Genomic DNA, 20,675 nt, shown 5'->3' with positions numbered 1-20,675 from the left:
CAAAGTAACATCTTTCATTCTGTGTTTTGTATTGAATTAAAATGTAACACTCCCATGACTTCTTGCTTTTTATGTTAGTATAAAAATGTCAAAAAACTTCTGCACTTTGTCTTTTGACTAAAGGAGCTATTTCTAATGCTTGTTTTTACCTTCAATACCAAGGCATTTCCTGATTTCAGTAGAAACCTTGGTTGCATGTAACAGGCTGAGATTTTAAACCTATGGCTGCCTTCTTGACTAAATGCTGCAGGTAAATGGCATTTAATAGATCATTCAAAAATCCTGAATTTTAAACATCATCTAGAACTCTCCTTCCCTCTCCAATGCTCAGTGATATAACAGTTTCATTAGTTTTCTAATTATCAATGTCCTTCAGATTAGATTAAGCTTGTACTTCCACAGTAAAAAACAACTAAAGCAGGTATTTAAAAACCATTCTTTAGAAATCAGAGTAGAGAGGGAGCTCAGAGCTACTGCTCATTCATTGTGGAACTCAGTACACATTCCACTACATTTATCTGAGTTACCTTTGCATAAAGAAACCTGTACACAAAATTGTAGAAAAAAAAAAATTACAAGACTCTAAATGCTTCCTTTGATAGATGAGGTTTTAACAATAAAACTCCAGCTAAGGTCTGGGAAGGTGAAGAAAAATGTAATACTACAAAATTCTTTTTAAAGGGTCCGTGAGATCTCATTTTTCTACAAGCCACCTTACCTGCACTCGTTTGTTTTTCCATAAGATACTGTAAGCCTCAAGAGAAAAGGGCAGGGGCCAATGATTAGTAACTAAAGTGATTATACTAAAACATGAGCTCATTCTAGATGCAGCATGGAACTGGTCAGCACACCAAGTAGCGTTCAAGACACAAAAGCATGCAGAGAGAACGCAGTCCATGATCCAAGTCCTGGAGACACTGATGCAGTCCAGTCATCTCATTTACCTACCTGCCTGCACTGCAACAACTAATGAAGTTTATCTGGTGAAACGTATTTATGCATTTTAGACAACTGTGAACATAGTCCACCCTCAAAATCTGTGAAAACTCAGATCTGGGTTCCTCTTGACTACCACCGCAGAACCCAGTGTTTAGCTACAACATTTTCTACTGCAAAGGGAAACATTTCTTAGTCTTTTCTTCTGTGTAACTCTACATAAATCTGCAAGTCTCCAGCCACTGTCTTTCCAAACTATCCTGACCATAGACACAGGACAAAGGAATGGCAAATGCATCTCTAAATGTTCTGTTCAGCTCCTTTTGCACCAAATAACATTAAGGGCAGAGAAGAACTAAAGCTACATTAAGTTTATGAACCAACATGGAAAGCTGAGATGGGTCCCATCTAAGCTAGTTTCTCAGAGTTTCTATGATCAGTCCAAAAACAACAGTCTGCAGGCTTACAATATTTCTTTAGGAATATATTCTAGGGGAACTAGCAGGGACTAACACATTTCGTAATTCAGTTCAGCCCCACTCATCCTGCATTAGCATTTAACTTAAGAAACATAGCTAAAGATGTTGAAAATGTACAGCAGTCTCCTTCAAATAAGCTTCAGAGAGCATTGAACTCTGTGGTCCTGTACCAAGTAACAAAGCTCAGAGATTCACCTTGAATAAAACTGTCTAAGGCATGCTGAGTCAAGGGACTCCTCAGGTATGCTGCTACACCTATAACCAAGATCAACAGCTAGGACACAGAACTCTTGAGCCTTCAGAGAGCAGTCTACATTTCTGATGTTTCTTTTCTTCAGTTTTTCACTGTCATAGAGGACTCAAATCTTGCCCACACCCTCCCACTCCCTTCCTTCAGAGGATGCTGTGACGGTGTCTTAGGCGGCACTCACCAAGACACTGAATGCTACAGTAAAACAAGGGTGTCTCCCTCCCAAGCCTGCCCCAGCTGCAGCCACAACATTGCAAAGCAACTGCTGCATGCATTGTCCTCCAAAGCCATGCTGTGTGAAATGAGTGGAGGGAGATTTGCTGCACACAACAAAACTATCTCTCAGGTGGTGTTTACAAGAGAAGGAAGAGAGGAGTAAGGTAAGAAGGGAGAAGGGAGTGAGAGACCTTCAGGTTCTTAAAGAGCAATACCCTCTCTAATTGGTTCAGGGCTTTGGGCTGTTCCCCACTACTTAGCTCCAGTTTGTTGAGGAGACCTGAAGAGATCTGTGAAAGATAGGCAAATGTATGGTTTAAACAAAGCAAATGAAACCCAAAGAGAAGAATAACCTGGCAGAGTGCAAGGCTGCAGGGCAGACTCCTGGCATGCACAGCGAAGAGACAGTACAAGGTAACTGCACAGATCAAGACACAAGACAGAGCATCTCTTAACTGAGCTGGGAGCAGCCATCACATGATAAGGGTAGCCCTCCTAAATTCAAACTCACCTTCACATTATACCTTCTCTACACAGACCATGACAAATTCTGATACCTGCACTATATTAGCCTAATCTCTTTTAGCTTTCCTTAGGCCAGCCTACCGTCATCACAAATCTTGCCACTTTTCTCCCACGGCAAGGGAAACAAGCAATCATTAGGTTACTACAAAAGAACTAAAGCCCCAAGCTAGTTTCAGATTCCTACAAGTAAGCATTCAGTCTCTCAAAACACTGCTATCCTGGCTCTGAAATGTACATTTACCCAATGTTGCCACTCTTCTCAACTCATTAAAAATGAAAACCAGAATGGAAGTTATAATGTTATAAATAGTATATTCAGCATAAGTTCAAAGGTGGTTATTTCTTCTCTAGCACTCTTCTTCCCACCCTGTTGCTCTCAACAGTAGAATCCTGTATTTTTATTGACATTCTTTATATGGAGTACAAAGAATATATATATGTATAGACATATATATGAGTTCCTCAAGTGGACCTCCCCCCACCTAAGAAATGATTACATTAATAAAATCACATACAGTCACATTTATAGTATTTGCCATACTGAATCCAGCTGCTAAAAGCCCTCCACTGTATAGAGGGAAATGGTGGTATTGAACAAATCTGGACCTTTCATCCTCAGAAAACTGTGCGTTTAGGGAAAGGGAGAGAAAGAACAGCCTACTTTGATTTGGCTGCTAACAGAGATGGCATTACCCATGTGAAGTAAGGTTTTCACTATGGGATGCTGCCCCTTCTAGAAGCCACCAAAGGTTTTTTTGTAACAGCCCAATTTCATAATGCTTTCATGCTGTTTCACCAGCCTCAAAAACTTTCCTTTCTACATAGGAAGAACTGGACAAATACATCCCGAGAGCTCAGTATTAGACCTGTAGTGAATGAAGAAAGATGAGAAAGAAGCTGGAGAGAGAGCAGAAGACAGAAAATGATCAGAAGACATTACCATCAGGTCCCACAACTTGCTGGGGTTTTCTAGCCCACAGCAGCTGATGGCTGTTCCCAGAATCCAGACTGACACACTTAGGCAGCAGTATCATTAACAGGATTCACTACTGGACTATGTGGGCTTAATCCCACAGAATTAATGAAGCTACGTCCATTTATGCAGTTAAACATGCTCTTTCAGCGAACCAGGGACTTGCAGGAATGAAGAAACACAAGTGTGAAAACAAACAATATAGAGACAAGTGCAAGCCCAAGACAAGAGCAGAACAGCCAACAGTGCTGAGTCTTACCTTCTTCATGTTCGTTCCCATGTAGCTTTTAGGCTCTTCTTTAAACTGAGGCAACCTGAAAGACAAAGAACAAGCCAAAATATATAAACTTTCTTGGGTTAACAAAAAGGGAAAAAAATTAGACTGGTCTTCCCAGTCATGCTGCCGATACTAGAAAACCAAAATTAGGTTTTCTCCACAAAAAGAGATGTTCTTAGTTTCTTTTCCTGCTGAGGCAAAAAACCCCAAGTATAGATGAGAGATGCTTTGCATGCTATTACTGCTAATGGTGGTTTTGCTATATTGATTTTCATTGTTAATGGTCATGTAAGTACAGTTTCTTTTCCTGCAGTGTATGTTTTCAGCAGTGGACTAATTAGATTGGTTCAAAACAGGTTTCTCTGATGCTGCTAAAAACAGCTGCTGAGCTAGAGTGTCATCCACACCAGGACTATTGCAGTGTACATGTTATTACTAGTCATGGCAACCCTTTTCATTAACTTTGTAGAAATCCCAGTAGTGATCCTCTATTCTGCATCATATAAACACAATTATAGTGCACAGTGTATCTAAGTTTAAGCTGAATGCTTTGAGCTAAGCAGTCCCTGTCTCAGAAGTAAAGGAGGTAGACAGTTCTCACCTGTGCTACCAAATGACAAATGCATACAGCTCTGCAACTCTACACACCCTGCTCTCCCTTCTGTTCCTTTACTACACTTCAATCTTTGGTTGCTAAAGGGATAAAAGCCTTGCAGCATAGCTTTGGCTGTTTCTTTTTCTGGAAAGCAAGACGGCCAAACCATCCCTGCAGTTGCTGTCTTTGCCTTGCTTCTATATCCCAATGTCCACAGGCACAGATGGTGGTGGTGCCTCCAAGCCTTATCAAGAAGGACAGAGGAGAGGATACACAATAAGTAATAAATAAGCACTAAGTAAAATTCACATATGCATTTGGAGAAAAAGTAATGCAGTCTCTCCTCTTTGGAGAGATCGATTCTGACACTGCTCCACATTCATCCAGTGCACTGCATGACACAGGGTGCACAGAGGGGAAAAAAAAAGCTGAGAACCCACTGGAATTGTGTGTGACAATGGGAAAAAAAGATATTATGACAGCTGTGTTTCACAAGCTGTCAGTTTTACTACCATGCTTTCCTACTAAAAGTATTTCTATACCTGCACATTTCCTTTTTACAATACCCAGAGAAAGTCTATGATTACTTCACTATCTGGAGAAACAGTTTTGAAGTTAAATAACTTTTAAACTAAAGAAGTACTCTTAATTACCTGAAGGGTGCTGAAAAGGGCAGAACATTTGTCCAAGACATATGATATCAAGTGTTTAAAATTCTCTTTGATATGTGAGGTCAAAGCTCCCAGCCTGAAATCAACATGTGACTATTCAACACCATTTCCATTCTCTCTCCTGGAAAGCGCTATATTTTTTACACCACTTTTTTTTTTTTGAGTGAAGTTTGCATTTTCTGTTCTCAAACTGGTTCCCTATCCTAAAGCTCTTCATTACTTGGCTGTCCATCTTTTCTCAAAGAACACCTTACACCAGGCAACCTTCCCTACCTCTGCCTCCCTGCCGTCTGACAGGGTCAGCCCAAGAGAAAAGTGCCAAATCCTTCATCCCCTTCCACCTCTAAATAATGACCATTTTCGATGATTTTTCTGAGGGCCCTTAAGTGGAAGTGTGGAAGCTTTCTGTCCTCAGAGGGCCATCTCAGCAATGCTGAGGCAAACACAAGCAGGTTTACCTTGTGAAGAGCAGCTGCACCATGTCGACCAGAGTGTGCTCTGCAGATTTTCTCAATAACTCTGCGAAGACAAAAACAAATAACACAGGTGTCATTACTCAGTGTGATATTATCAAGAGGCTTCTTCAAGCAGACTCCCCTCTGAGCCTTGTTTACAGAGATTACGGCAAATTTATTAAAACCAGCTCCAACACCGCATTACTGCAAATGGGCATATAATCACAAGGTGGCACCACAAAGCTGGGGAAAAAGAGCAGTCAAAAGTTGTACAGTGAACTCCTAACAAATTCTCCATGAAGTTGTAGAAAGACACAATAATATAAAGCTCAGCAGCTTTCCACAGCTGCATGTTCTACAATAGAACTAGTTAATGCTGAGGAAACCTGATAATTTCTTAACTACAGAAGTATGAACAAACCTACCACTGAGTCTCATTTCAAAGCATATGCGGAAACAGGATTGCATGATCTCACACACAGATTCATTGGTGAGGTGGGCTCCCACTGGAGTGAGCAGCAAGGTCCTCAAAACCTGCAAAGAACAGCGCATGTATGTCCCATAGTACAATGACACTTGCATGCATTTCCAAGAGAAGGTTGGCTTCCTCAAGGACTGCCATGAGCAGAAAATTTTTCCAGGAGTCATTTCAAACCAAACACTGTGCTCAAGAAACAGACAGATCAGGAGGCAAGAATAATCTCTCAACCCACTTCTAAAAGAGGCCTGACATGCTGCATGCTACCCAGTATTTAAATTCACTAACTGGCTATCTGCTCAAAAGTACATAGACCAAAGAGGTGTATAGGGCATAGGTTTGTCCCTACAAAGGATTTTTCTAAAAAAGTAAGTTTGAGAGGTCCATGCTTAATTCACCCCTCACTAACACAGACCATGCACAAGGTAGGATTATCAACACTACCACATTATCAAGCCTTTAATTTAAAAATCATTTCATTTAAGCTTTTAATTATTTTCATTTGGAAAAGCTTTTACCACAGGTATATGAGCCATCTGTTTAAAAATAAAGTCTGTCACTAAGCTCCTACAGAGTCAAAACATTGCTCCCTCCTCTTCATCTCCGTGTAACAGGATATGTTCCATAACGGGCAGCGACCATTATGGTAATTACCATTTCTCTCCACTTACCTGTAGGATTTTCATCAAGACAACCTCATCGCTTGCATGATCTGTGCCCACAAATCGGGCATGAGTGACAGCATCTGCCATATTCTCCATCCCCTCGGCTGTGCCCTCATGGCTGGGATCTGAGTAACAGAATAAAAATACATGACATGGAAAGGCCACCTACAGCCTACCACCTCTGTGGGGAGACATCTACACAGAGATACTTTGTTGCCATCTGCTTCCTTAATTTGTGTGACTGGAGTGAGTTGACCCTACAACAGCAAAACTCACCTCCCAGTAGATTTTGAAACTGGGAGCTTTCAGAGAGACTTTATCAAGAGCCTATTTACATTTGCAAAAAGATGTAACCTAACAAAGAAAACAATTACATTTCAGTTGTTACTGGCTCCATACTTTTTTTAGATGTTAATTTGTAAGACTATGTCCTGTTCCCTACAATATAGCACAATCAGCTGTTATATGCGTTCAGTTCCTTCTTGGGAACAAAGAGAAAACAGGTCTTAAACATAGGGAACCTCAAATTTACTCCCATGAGGAGAAAACGCCAAACAGGTTCCACTAGACTGAGAAGGAAAAATTGTCTCTTGTTCTACACGCCTCCCAAGCAATAGAAGCTGGGGAAGGAGTGGACCAGTAGCTTTCCCCAGAGACAACAGTAGACAGACGCGATCACAGTTTAGATATCGGAGTTGCAGGCCTCCCGCTTCAATCATTCATCAAGGCTCCTTCTCTCTGTTTCAGTCTTCTGTAGCTACAAACAATGGTGCAGTTGAGAGAATGTTTAGGATGAGATTGTTGCTAGTAACCGTATCTTGTGTCACATTACGGTGGCTTCAGAAAAGCTGCCTCCGGCTTTGGTTTCATTCTCACTTAAACAATACGGCACTGGGCAAGAATCTTGTTACCTTCCTACCTAAACAGTCATTAGGAAAGAAAGGAGACAACCTAAACACTAGTTAATACCTCATTAATTGGCAGTGGGGCCTCTTGAACTCCAGCAAGAATGAAGCTGACAGAGGAACCAAGTAAGACCTTGTATACTCTGCAGAGAAGCTTTGCAGGCTCCCTCTTTGACTCCAGTTGTGTTCACACCTAGGAGGGGCTAAGCCCTAGGCATTAAAGAAAGCTGCCTTTATTGTGGTCCAAGGAGAGCAGCCTTCACCATGCTGTGGAGATTCTGAGGGACTGCAGGATAAGAAACTTCTCATAGCTGCACAAAACTGAAATGGCATCAATGTACTTCAGAATCCCATAGATCTGCATAGGGACAGCACTTCTCCTTCATTATCTCTTACACATCCCTATCAAGAGGAGAGCTTGCCTACTTTTGACATAGTTGTCTTACACACACACAAAAACCACTTGCACAGTTGAGAGTGAGTTCCTCTCCTGCTTTTCTAGTCAAACCTCACTGAGCTATCAAGGAGTCTGGTCTAAGACCAATCAGTCATTTTTTTACCTGCTTCAGCAGTAGCACTCAACGGGATACCAAACTCTGATACTGCAAAGCATTAGATAAGAGGCCTGGTTGTCAAAGGCAGTTCTCTGTGTACCTTCAATACTGGCTTATAATCCAGTTAGATGCTACCACCCTTCTACCAGAGGCAATAAAATCAGCTACATGTTGGTACCCTGTGCACTCTTACTTACAAATGGAAATAATAGCTTAAACCACCAATGGTGATGTAGGATTGCCTCAATTACATCAGGTAAAGACCAGTGGTGTTACAATGCCAGCACCTACGTTAGCATTACTGTTAACCAACCTTAAGAACTACAGTGGAAAGCAGCTAAGCAGGCATCAAGAGGAAAAAGCCACTTGCTGCAGAAAAGGCTCCCATAGGCAGAACGCACAGTTTCACCTCACTGTCGCCTCTTCCACTAGATGTGAGTTGCTGTAGGCTTAGGGACATATTTAGTCATAGTTATGGATAAATAGTCTGTGTGAAGAGGAAATGCAAGCAAGTTGTGCATATGTTTCTTTAACAGTCTATGACTACTGCTTCACTGTTCTAGCCCCTACCTTCAACAGTAATAAACACACCTCTCTCCCAACACACATCACGCCTGACTACTTCAGTCCTGGCTCCCTGGAACAGCTCTACAAATTCAGGTCAATTTATAAAGCCTCTTGAGTTCAATTAAAAGCACAGATACTTCTACTTTGCAGAAACAAGATACAGAAAAGATCAACCCGCTTCTTTGTTCCCTTGTGAGAAAACAGTACAGAAAGATGTGTCAATGCCTGCTCAGAATGACTAACAAAAATAAGTTTATGTGAAGTAAAATATCAGTTTGAAAATTGCCACCTACAACACAAAGATCTGGAGACCCCATCTAGACTTACGCATTTCATGTGGGGTATACTCTCAGAACAGGCAGGAAAAAAAACAAGCAGAAAGCAGAAAATCGAGGCTCTCAACCATCAGGGAAATCCAGAAGCCTGCTTAGTAACACTTTTAATGGAACTAGAATAAATCACCAAGGAGACAAAGAAGGTAGAGGGGAGAAAAAGCTTTGAAGTCCCCAAACAGCAAGTCCTCTCACTGGAAGCCAAGCAACAGCTACTCAACTTGCAGATAAGTGGTTTTCAGGAACACCACAGAAAGTTAACTTCAGAAATGGAGCCAGATGCTGCTGTGGACATACTGTGATAATAAGAAGAGCATATACCTTTTCTGAGGAAAATACAACAAATAAAATTCTGAAATTCAGCCACTAGTCTTCCTCTAGCTAAGGTGTGAGCTAATCAAAAAGGCTCAGAGCTAGCTAGCTAGCGCAAAAATGCTGAGTAAGGAAATCTGAGGGATAAAAATCAATGGCAGATTAGTATTGTTGCACAGTTTTCTTTTACTTTAAAAATTACTATGTAGTATTTCGACTATAACTCTTGAAACAGTAGTACATATTTCAGAGCAGAGGATTATCTCTGTAAGGCTCACTATTCCTACCAAAACACGCATGGTGGATATCAAGTCATTTTATCTAACTGAGCTGTGATTGCACGCTATACCATTAGTGAACTGCTCCATCCAACAATCTCGGAGCAGATCTTTGCAATTCAGACTACTAGAGATCAGAAGTCTCAAAGGCTACTCTAGAATTATTCTTTTCTAACTGGTTTTAAAACATACCCCTCAGCAACACTGGCCTGAAAAGTAGACAGATCACCACCTGCTGACATGTGACAGAATAAGAAAAACAGTGAGATGACACGAGGATTAGCAATGAAATGCTTTGGAAATGAGAAAAGAAAGCCATTTTAAACAAAGATAATTATCAGAGGAGTTTGGCCCTTTCACTGCCCACTGGTTTTCGACCCAGTGTGTAGAGCAAAAGCCATTCACTCACAGAACAGACACAGCTAATGATGCTTTTGAAAAAAGTGCTGGTTTCACCTGTAAATTATGCAGCCCCAAAATACGCCACAAATCTCAGCCACACTGAAATTTGCCCACTGTGGTTAGGCCAGAGTCCGTCCTTCCTTGTTCCGTACAGTTTAAAACAGAATCGTATACTAAGTACAGTTTTAAGCTTTTCCTATCTTTAGGCAAACAGTCTTTAGACTACCTTTAGTCTTCTATTACAAAGAGAAATAGAAGACCAAAAAGCTTTAATTTAACAAGACAACCCTAGCCAGATGTTCAGTCAGCACCACTAATCCCAGCCTCACTGGTATCTGGAGCAGCACAAAGGACAAGGCCGCTGTAAACATCACCTGAAGCAGCAACGGCAGTCTTAGATTACAGGTTCTGCTCCACAACAAAAGCCAGGCAGAGGGTCTTTTCCACTGTCTGCTACAAAGACACAAGCTTACCAACAGTTACAGGGATGTGCCCTTGCTGGAGTGACCTAATTAATATTCTACATAACAAGTAGCTAGAGAAAGGCTACGAATTCTTAACCACATTTTTCCTGTTTCTGCCTCAAACCAAGTCTTTGTAGCCAGTTGCCTGTGTGGACATTTGCCTGGACATGTGAAACCAGCCTGATGTTCTCATCCCACCCAGACCATAAAAGGCCAGAAGAAGAGTCCCTCCCTTATTCTATGTTGAAATTAACATATTTTGCATTATTGCTTAGTCCTTCAGAGGGACATGTTTTACAGGCTTTTTTATTAAGATTTTTTTATTGGCCTACAAAGTGACATCAATATTGCATCAATTTAGTTATTTTTTGCCACTTAATTATACCCAATACTGCCCACTAATTGATACCTTGATACACTAAATTTCCAAACTCCTAAAAAACTTTTTTTCCTGTAAGTCCCCATTTTTGCTCATTTTAATTTTGGGTCTTTCCCACAAAAGAGGTCTGCATCTATATCAAGCTCTTTCTTTCTCTAACTTACCTCATGCTAACTCAAAAGAACAAAATATTTAAAACAACAGTACCAAAAAATCAACAGTGTTCACTTACAATGTACGGGAGGAAAAGGTCTGAGAACACTGAACTTGGGGGGGGGGGGGGGGGGGGGGGAGGATAGGTAAAATAATTTTCTCCAAGTCAGACAACGTATAAACAAACATAGGTAACAAGTTTTGTAATTCACACAGGTATGATCAGAAAGTACTAACAGGATTTACACAGAAAAATCAAGCGCCACTAACAACAGGATGACACATTGAAGGCAGACAGAAAGCAAGCTAATGCGTTACTACAAGCCAGCTGAGCCATGGGAACCAACCACATGTGCATTATTAGTCTTTCACAAATATAAAGGAGAATGCGCACATTTGAAAGTCTGGGCAGCAGCAAAACTGTCTCTGCTATGACAATTGTGACAAGTGAAGAGTACTGGCATACCACTGGACAGGGTCTGGGACCGGGCAAAAAAACATCCTCACTCTAGAGTAGAAATATTAATCCACAAAACTAAATAAATTCTACTGTGTTTATGTATATTACAACATTGTAATCCAAGCTGGTATTCTCCCCTCCCTGGCCCTTTTGCTCAGATTGCATTAAAAAGCAGTTGGTGACCACCACAGTCCAGCAGTGGGCCATAAGCACACGCAGCCGTCAGGGCAGACGAGAAGCTTTGGCTCCAGTTCCAGCCATTGCTGTAGTGCCATGAAAGACCAGCAGGTATGATATTAAGAAACTGCAGATGCCTATCTCCCCAGCATTAACGACAATTCTCTTATTTCCCCAATCTCCTCATTAAGACTGCAAGCATGTATCCTGGCCAAAGACACATCTCAAGGAGATGCATTTGGCTGGCATTTTGGTAAATCCCAGGAAGCCATATAACATACCTATTAGTGCATATGAGAGGAACTTATTCACAGAGGTGAGGGCCAATCCAGTTATGGGGCCTGTAGTGTCTTCAGAACGGATTACTTCCAGGAAAGGCCGAAGAAAGACGTTGGGTTCAATTTCAGAGAGCTCTGTTAAAATAAAAATAATTTTAAAGAGACATTAAATTGCACTTGAGTCATTAGGATTCATTTTCTCTTTAAGAATCTACAGCAAGCTTAATCTCAGAGTAAAGCGGCCTGCCATAGCTTAACTTCAGAAGGCTGGTGGGAAAGTCAGGGTTGCTTTTAAATAAATATATATACACACATGCACATATATGTATATATTTTTAAAAACAATAGTTTGTGAAGTTCACTTTCTTATGATCTTCAAAACAGCCTTCTGGAGCCTTCTAAAACAAATCCTGTTGTAAGACCACTCTGTAAACACCACCGAGTCACTGCTGCCTAAATTCATGCTTTAATTAATTGGCAGATACAGTTGCATTTTCCTAGTACTCCTGGAATTGTGTTATCACATGAACTATACAGACCCTGCCCCACCTTTCGCCACTGCTGTAACATCCTACTACACATACAGCCTCATACTAATCACATGCATAGTACAAATACACAACCAGGTTAACTGGATCTCTTGCAGCTCTTTGCCCGAATACAGACTGCATTTCTGCAACACTAGAAGTTTGCTTGGCAAAGACAGGAAAACCCCACAAGGTAAACGAATTTAAAAACTCTTCTGTCTTGTTCTCAGAATACCTGTACAAGCCTCTCAACCAAAGAAGAAAAAAAGGGCACTCTTGTCTATTTGCTGCTTTGTACAGCAAGTATCCTCTCTAAATCTGCAATACAAGACAACAGATGCACTGAACCGTTGAGCTGGAGAAAGAACAACTAATGAGCTTCCTAAACTTTTCAAGATGATCAACAGAAGCTTTAGGAATGAAAAAGAGATACAGAAAACAATAGCCAGAACTAAGAAAAGTGACAAAACCCCCCAAACAAACAAACCAAAACAAATTAAAAAAACAACACAAGAAATCAAGATGAGTCCTGAGGAGGATTCAGGAGAAAAAGCATTAAAAAGCAGGTGAAGGCAACCACAATACAGCCAGTACACAGGCAAAGAAGAGTGTATTAAAAGTAACTTGGATAATCCCAAGACCAGAAATACTTAAGTACAAACATTTGGCTCAACTTGCTGAAACCTACATTTTATTCTTAATAATAGTTAACAAGTCTAATGGCTAATGGTGTTACAGGAGCACTGGTGCTTATATTCTTGATGATCCAATATTGCACTTATCTGTCATATGAGCTTCTTTGAGACGGGGGAGAAAAAAAAGCCTGTAATTCCTGAATCCTTAGACAAGCTGCTCCTTTTCTATCTACCAACATAACTCAATTATTTTACTTCAAAAAAAATAAATCCAAACCCTCCTGGTTCTAAGATAAGTGAAATTCCTTTTTATCATACCTTCTATTGAAAAACCTTAAGTATCAAAGTAAAAAGCCTATCAGAAAGCATATTAACGTAACTGTGACAATTTATAGTCAGGAAGCAAAGGAGGAAGAATAATGCACGGGTTTTTTGTTTTAAATAGTTAAGACCATGGAGAACAATATCAAAGTGCAATAGTTTTGCTATTAATTAAAGCAAAACTGCAATTAAAAGAAAGGAACTTTGGGTATCATTATGCAGTCTCTTACCTTTCAGCCACCAGTTCAAATCAGGCTAATACCATTAACTTGTGAGAGGTTAAAAGGAACGTGATGATTCAATTTTTTTGGCTTAAGAACAACTCCCCCAACTTGTCAGATAATATCCTGGTGTGACATTACAATTGTGTCACCTCTCAATAGCTCATGGAAATGCAGAGGATCATAAGACATGCTTTCATCAATGTTTATTTAAGTGTGCTTTATAGAGCACTTGTCTGGTTACAAGCACTTGGACAACATTAAATATAGTAAGACTGCTAGGGATCAACACTCATATTCTTCTTCCCCAAAACAGATCCTTTCTATAGAACAGTCAGCACCTAATCAATCCATCATAATCCTGTCAATTCCTCTAGTCTCCTTCAATCCAGCGAGCCCCACGATGAAAAAGTTACACCTTGATTAGTGAGAAAAAAATGGGACTTCAGGAGATGTACATAGCTGCACAGGTGCAATGAGATGATGAAGACCAACTTGCTAGCAGAGCATACACAGGATATCACACCCTCCATTAATCTATTTTCAGGACAACGAATCGGCATTATCTTTACAAGGGTGGGAGGAGTTTTGGTTTTTTCTTTCAATTAAAGGTGTGAATCTTGCTGTGGTTAAAGATTAAATTTCTCTGCAGTCCAACTGAAATTCCCAACTTACATGAAGATCACAATATGACTTGTCATAATTAGCTAGCTCTGGCTAGCTTCCCTGATATTCAGAGACTCTAGCTTTTATGGTAACACAGCATTTTACATTAAGCTTTCTGAAACTGACTGTGTACACTGGAAAAATGTTTCAGACTGGATAGTTGGTGCTGTGTTATTGAAAAAAGTTAAACAATATGCTGAACAAGAAGAGACTATTTTTAGTGCAAGACTTACCCACTAAAGGACTACTGTCTGAAAGATCTGCATTTCAGTGAAACACCAATCATACTGCTAATTGTTTGCATCTGAGGAGTATTCACTTGATTACTACAATGAGCTCTTCCTACCAGCCACATTTGCAGGCATTGAGGACTTACAGGGGTCACCAGCTCCCCTTTCAAAGCAGAACTCAATCTCCATAGCGGTGCTTGCTTCAACAGGAAGATTGGGAGCACAGAAAAACGCTCGTACTGTAGCTATTCTTGCTATATCCTGTCTTGAAGCAGATTACTCTCATTGGCTGAAGTATCAGTTCAGCATCTGAAAGCGGCACTAAAGCTACCTGGAAGTTTTTAACCAAGTAAAAATTTCGCAAACAAGTCAGTAAGTCAAAGATCAATCCTTTTCTTTTAACTCAATCCTGTTGAGCTCAGTGAAGTTAGTTCAGAAGCTCTCTCCCTGAAACATTTTCATAGCCTTATATACTGAACATGGCAGTGTCCAGAACCAACCTGCCAGCCCTTTCAGATCAATCACAACTGCAAGGTGCACTCTGTGCTAGCTTTTACTACCAGAGCTCAAGTTTAATCTAGAGCACAGAACAGCAGGAACTGAATAACGCTCTTTTTGCAGTATTTTGGTAAGGTAGGACCATAGTCTTTGAAGGGAATTGTTCTGCCCAGCAAGTTAAAACTCCATGAAAGACACACTACATAAAGTCTTGATCTTTCTTGGCACCTTAACTGTAAAAGCAACACTATGCTGTCCTGAGAGAACCTAAGAACCTCAGAAAAGGCAATAAAATCAATTATAACTTTAATAATTCCTTTGCCAAAACAAAGGCTATATAAAGTAAATATTGAATCTTTGGAAGTACATACTTGAACTTCTATAAATCTTTCCAAAAAAGCAGCTCCGATTTTTCAACACTCCGGTTCTTGCTCTGCCAGGTTCAGGTTCAGGCATTACAAGTAAGGAAACTATAACCAGTGAGAGACTTGAGAATTGCTGAGAGAGATGCTTCTCCAAGTATATTTCCTAGCAAGAGACATTTCTCAGTGTTTTAACTAGAAAACACAGGATGGTTCTCTGCTTAGGTAACTACTTTCAACTCTGGAGAAAAAACAAACAAAAACCCACCCCAAAATCCACCAACTCTGCAAGCATGACCTCAGCCTAGGGTATTACAAGAGGAAAAACTGAACAAGTGTCCACAAGATCAAAATTTCACTAGGGATTCCTACAAGCAGCCTCCCTTTTCAATCTACTCGGAGCTATCGAAAAGTATATTAAAACGTGACCTAATCTTACATGAAAAGCCTAGACTGCTTTGGGGACCAGCTGGAAAGCACTTCCCATTCTTTTCACACAGGTCCCTTCAATAAAATTTCAGGGAAGCGAACGGAGAGCAGCACCAGCACTACACCCAAAAATGCTCAGCTAGCCCAAAGCAGTGCATGGAGGTTGAGAAGGGAAAGAATATCTTAAGTAGCGTATCAGAAAGCCAACTCTTCAGGCTGGCAATTTTAATATGAGGATGGAATTCCTTTGAGACCACAGTGCTTTCCTTCATTCATCCTATGGATTATTTGCACTTAGACACACATGTCTATAAAGATATTTAAACAACTAATTCATGTTTAAGCACCTAACTCCCATTTCAGCAATCCCATCCAGCCATTCTGGCACTTCAGCAAACAAGCTGCAACAGACCTCGGGCATCCCCTTCCTCCTGAAGTACGGGAGCAGGTCCCCCTTGGAAGAGTTTTCTTATTGTTAGCACACTGTTGGCACATTCCTGATCTAAAACGCTCACATAAGCTGCTTTCTCTGGCAGTTCAACTCTTCACTCCTGAATGACTCTTATCAGGATCGGCTATGCGTTCCGAATCAGAGTAAATGAACGAGAAAAAATTGTTTATGACAAGTTATTTCAACATCATTTGTCCCCAGGACAGGCTACTGCAACCCAAACCACATGACCCGGACTCCTCTTATACAGCAGCTGTTGGCCTTTGACGCCCAGCCTTCAGAAAGGCTGTCTCAATTGTATCCCACGCACCTCTCCAATGCAGACGAGCTCAGACAAGAGCAATGCTTCAAACATGTGCTATTACCTTCCCTGCTTACGCACTGAACTGTACAACGAACAGGCATCCTCTTTTCTTCTTAAGGTGAGAAAAAGACAAAAAATAACACTGTAACAGAGCAGAAATCTAGCTTTTCAGGACTCCTGCCTAGGAGCTCAATGAGTTTATGCCATAGAAAACTGAGGTACCAGGAAGCACTTCCTGGCTCATCCTCAAAAACACTTTCTGCAAACACTGACTTTCTGGCCTATGTGACTTTATATGCGCTTTATTCTCTGTTCACCCACCAAAACATTGTCTTCTCACCCAAGGGTGAGATGTCCCTGCAGTCTCTCTCAGCAAGTTAGAGGGAAGAAAAGTTACAAGGAAAAAGGACAAAACTGTACTTGCCTTTTAAAACCATCTAAAAGTATTGAGTAGCCATACTCTTCAGATTTTCAAAAACATTTCTGAAGTCTTAACTGCTGCAATAAATACTGGCTTAATCTCATCTAGATCAAAATGCAGGATCACAGGGAAAGGAGAAATTCCTTTGCGTTAGTCCTGTGATCATCTGTTGGTTAATTTAGAGATTAACAAATCTAGCGAACAGAACTATGGTAAATTGTTCCTCTAAAAATTTGCAGAGCTTAAATTTGCTTTACATAGAGTCAGTTAGGTAACAGCCACAGTATATGCATATTGGTTCTAGGTCCCTCGGCAAAACTACAATTTCAGCAGCTCTACAGCTGATGAGCAGAGGAGGCGCATGTTTCACTGCTCCGAAAACAAATCCTCCAGACTGACCAGAACACACGACACCCTGCACCTGCACTGAAAGATATGCCCTGACTTCTTCTAGCTAGGAAGTTTAGTCCAACATTTAACTCCAGTTCACTAAAGGCCAATTAATGTAGGGTAACAAGTGTAAAAAAGCTAAGCTAGATGATCCACATTCATTTGTTCCTGAATGGATGTTTTCTTCTGCACAGTCCTGGTGCACTCAAGGTTTCAAGTGAAAAGAATCCTCTGCCATCCCTCCCCCCAAGGGGTTTTTGTGGTTGTTTTGGTCTTGTTTTTCTTGCAAGGTCTAGACCAGCCCTTGCAACATGGTGCAAGGCGTAGCACATTTCTAGAGATTTTCTTATCTGAAATGAGAACGGATTGTTACTTGTATAGTCTGACCTAGCAGCTGATATGATCAGCAAAATCTCTAGTCCTACTTCCTGAAAATAATGATCGCAATGTCCACTAAACTTGATAAATAAGAGGTCATCAAAAAGAGTAGCCACCTGACATTCCCTACAGGTTCCCCAAAATATCATTGTCTTAACCCAATCTAAGCTCTTAATAGATGAAGAGAACTGGATTCTGACAGCTAGGGAGAAGCTGAGGAGCCAACAACCTAGTTTCCAGAACGCATAAACACTGCAAGCTATTTTAAAAGACTGCTGGGACTGCCCAATACAGCATACAAGCTCACTGTGGGGATGTGTGGAAGCAAGCTTTGTGTATCTCTGAAATCAATACTTCATTATAGTAAGTGTTACCAAAAGCTTTACATCTAACAGAAGTAAACATAGGCCCAAAATTAAGGATATTCAAGCCAATGAAGGAGAAGTGAGAATTAACAGCAATCCTTTTCAGTATGCCTGTAAAATATACTCTTCAAAGCTAATTCTCTGTGAATTAAAGTGGTCATTCAAGGGCCCAGGCCCACCATATCAAGAGAGAAACAGTGCCATTCACAGCCGCACATGAATGCAAGGCTAGAATTACAAATGCAGTTTGACAGGGGTAACCCAGAGCTGTCAAGCCTGTTCTGTTTGCCTAATTTCATTACAATGGCACAAATGCTTTCATTTGTCACACTCCAGCTTCATGTGTTTATCTCCCTTTCATTAAACATGACTTTAACAAATGAATGTTCCATAGCGCCAAGATCTCAAGCGCCCCTCAGAATTGAGATTTTTATTTTGGAGAAGGATGACAGAATGCACACTGAGCACTTGACTCTTGGTATCTTTTGGTCAGGGCGGCATAGACTCAACTGAAATATTGTCTCCTGTAGGAACTGTATTTACATCTACCAGCGAAGCAGGAGCACTGACAGTCCCACCAGTGCCAGCCATTAGTTATCAGGGGTTTCATCTGATGCCATGCTTCAAATTCAGCTGTTCTGACTGCCCATTAAAAATCCCTGGCACTTTTTCATAAGCAGGTACTTGCTAGAGTATCTTCAACCAAAATTACACTGAAAACTCCAGCTGTGTCTCCACTGTTACTCCAAGCGCTTTTCACCCAGCCGTAGTACTCTGTTCCAGAGGGAGGGATATTATGAGAAGTAGAAGATACTCACTTCATTCACAAGGAAAACAAATGCCATCAATAGGAAGTATGGAGCTACACAAAGTGCCAGCTTTCATGGTATCTATCCAAATGGTCTTAAAGTAGACACGACTACTCACTTCTTGAATTTTTAATGCCAGTCATACAGATTGCTGAGTGCAGAAAAAAATAAAGTTGTTGGGATAGCAGCTTATTTCAAAAGTCAATGTTGTTTAATTCTGCTCTTACTTCTTAGCACTGAAGAGACAGCAGTGATGGGAATAATAGCTCAGAAAAAAGTTTGTCAAGATGCAATGGTTGACACGTATTAGTCAGAGGTTATAGTCAAAAGGCTCTGCTTCAAAACAAGAACAGCTGTTAGTGAACTGAGGGGTAATTTGGCATAGCAAGGTTGAAGGTCACCAGGAGAAGACCTTGCTACAAATCCTAGAGTATTTCCTCCAACCCTGTGACCTGAATACCTCTGAAAGGACCATGATTATTCTGATGAAAGGCAACAAATAATTAACTCTACATAGTAAAAGGCTACTGCTTCCAAATTGGTCTTCCATGAGTGTTTATTGCCAGTGTGAACAGTAATACCCATCTACCTCTAAATGTAATTTCAATGCTAATCCATACTTGTTTTCTAAGAAACTCTTCCTCCTGTGTCATACTAGAGGATGAACACTAGAGCAACACCTGATTACGCTAGCACATTCCAGAGAAAGATTAGAACAAGACCCCTGGTTTATAAAGCCACATACACAAATTCATAATTACTTAAATAAATTTTGATCTCCATTATCGAGAGGCTGATTGCTCTCAGGGAACAGAAATGGGGAATACAGCTGACCTGAGCCTCTGATAGGTTCTGGAATAAACAACTACTTTTGTGACTTTTTCAGACAGATGCAAGCTCTAAACTGTTAGTACCAATTGTAATGGCATTTAATCCTACTCCAGAAAACTGAACTCCTCAATAGCTCTACAAAAACTGATTTGAGATCTTCGCCCTTTCTGAAGGGTTTTTTTTCCCCTATAGGTCTAAGTTACTTAACACAAAGCTCTGAACAACTTCCAGGGAAGAGAAATCAACCTTCCTATACACCTACAAGGAAAAAGTCCTTCAGTAAGCTAAATCGCAATGAGTTTCACAGGTAACTGGAAGCTTAACATGTATTCTTTAAAAAAAGAAAACATCCCATAACAACGGGGTGAGTGAAATGCAGGTAAAGCTTCACCTTTTGTCTCTGTTTAGAACCAGTGAAATTGTTTCGAAAGATTTCTTACAGAAAATCACCATGCACGTGACAACAGCCAGTTCTTGTGATGAACCTGCACCAGCTCTGAGCTTCAGAACCCAAAGGCACTCCTCTGATGCAGTAACATTCAACTCTAAATGAAATTTCTAAACCAAACTAAACCAAAGCAAAAAGCAGTCATCCCATGACAAATTCATCTGCCCTTGACCAAACGCTGATAGTTATTGATCTTGCTGCTGTTGTGAATTAGGGCCAGGTTTCTCAAGGTTCCCTCCTAATACGAGAAAGAGAGCACGACCGCTCTAACAAGGCCAACTAAGCTAAATGAAACCTATGGGGAACTGCATTGCACACTGCCAAGTCCAGAGGATGGACTGATCCGTCCATCTTACTGACAGCACAAGTTTGATGTATGTCAAGTTTAAGCACTCTTTTTCTTCTCTAAAAGAAATTGGCAGATGTCGAAGGAAGAGCAATTAGGTTGTGACACTCTACAGAACTCTGTACAGTCACTGGACTTGCTTCACTATGGTATTTTATACATCTTACACAGTACCAGACCCAAACTGAGTAGGCAATTTAAAAGCCCAGGAGAAATTAAAACTTCTTCCCTGGTATTTTAAAGCACAGTAATTCTCCACAGC

The 20,675-nt window shown here is 40.6% G+C and overlaps 1 protein-coding gene across 3 annotated transcripts in view; it reads right to left on the bottom strand.

The window, feature by feature from the left end:
• GBF1 (golgi brefeldin A resistant guanine nucleotide exchange factor 1) overlaps positions 1-20,675 on the bottom strand; it is a 101,512-nt gene that overhangs the window by 34,095 nt on the left and 46,742 nt on the right. For 2 of the 3 annotated variants that reach the window (XM_059821417.1, XM_059821414.1), the window contains exons 3-8: positions 11,785-11,916; positions 6,527-6,645; positions 5,803-5,911; positions 5,381-5,441; positions 3,639-3,693; positions 2,073-2,171 (exon numbers count right to left, since the gene is read on the bottom strand). In XM_059821417.1, coding sequence (XP_059677400.1) covers positions 2,073-2,171; positions 3,639-3,693; positions 5,381-5,441; positions 5,803-5,911; positions 6,527-6,645; positions 11,785-11,916 — 575 coding nt within the window. The remainder of the gene's footprint in view (positions 1-2,072; positions 2,172-3,638; positions 3,694-5,380; positions 5,442-5,802; positions 5,912-6,526; positions 6,646-11,784; positions 11,917-20,675) is intronic. The other variant, XM_059821415.1, reaches the window with a different exon arrangement.

Source organism: Gavia stellata, chromosome 9 (genome assembly GCF_030936135.1).
Source record: "Gavia stellata isolate bGavSte3 chromosome 9, bGavSte3.hap2, whole genome shotgun sequence".
Classification (NCBI taxonomy): Eukaryota; Metazoa; Chordata; class Aves; order Gaviiformes; family Gaviidae; genus Gavia; species Gavia stellata.
The sequence above is the reverse complement of the archived record's forward strand: the minus strand, read 5'-3'. Positions and strand labels throughout refer to the sequence as shown.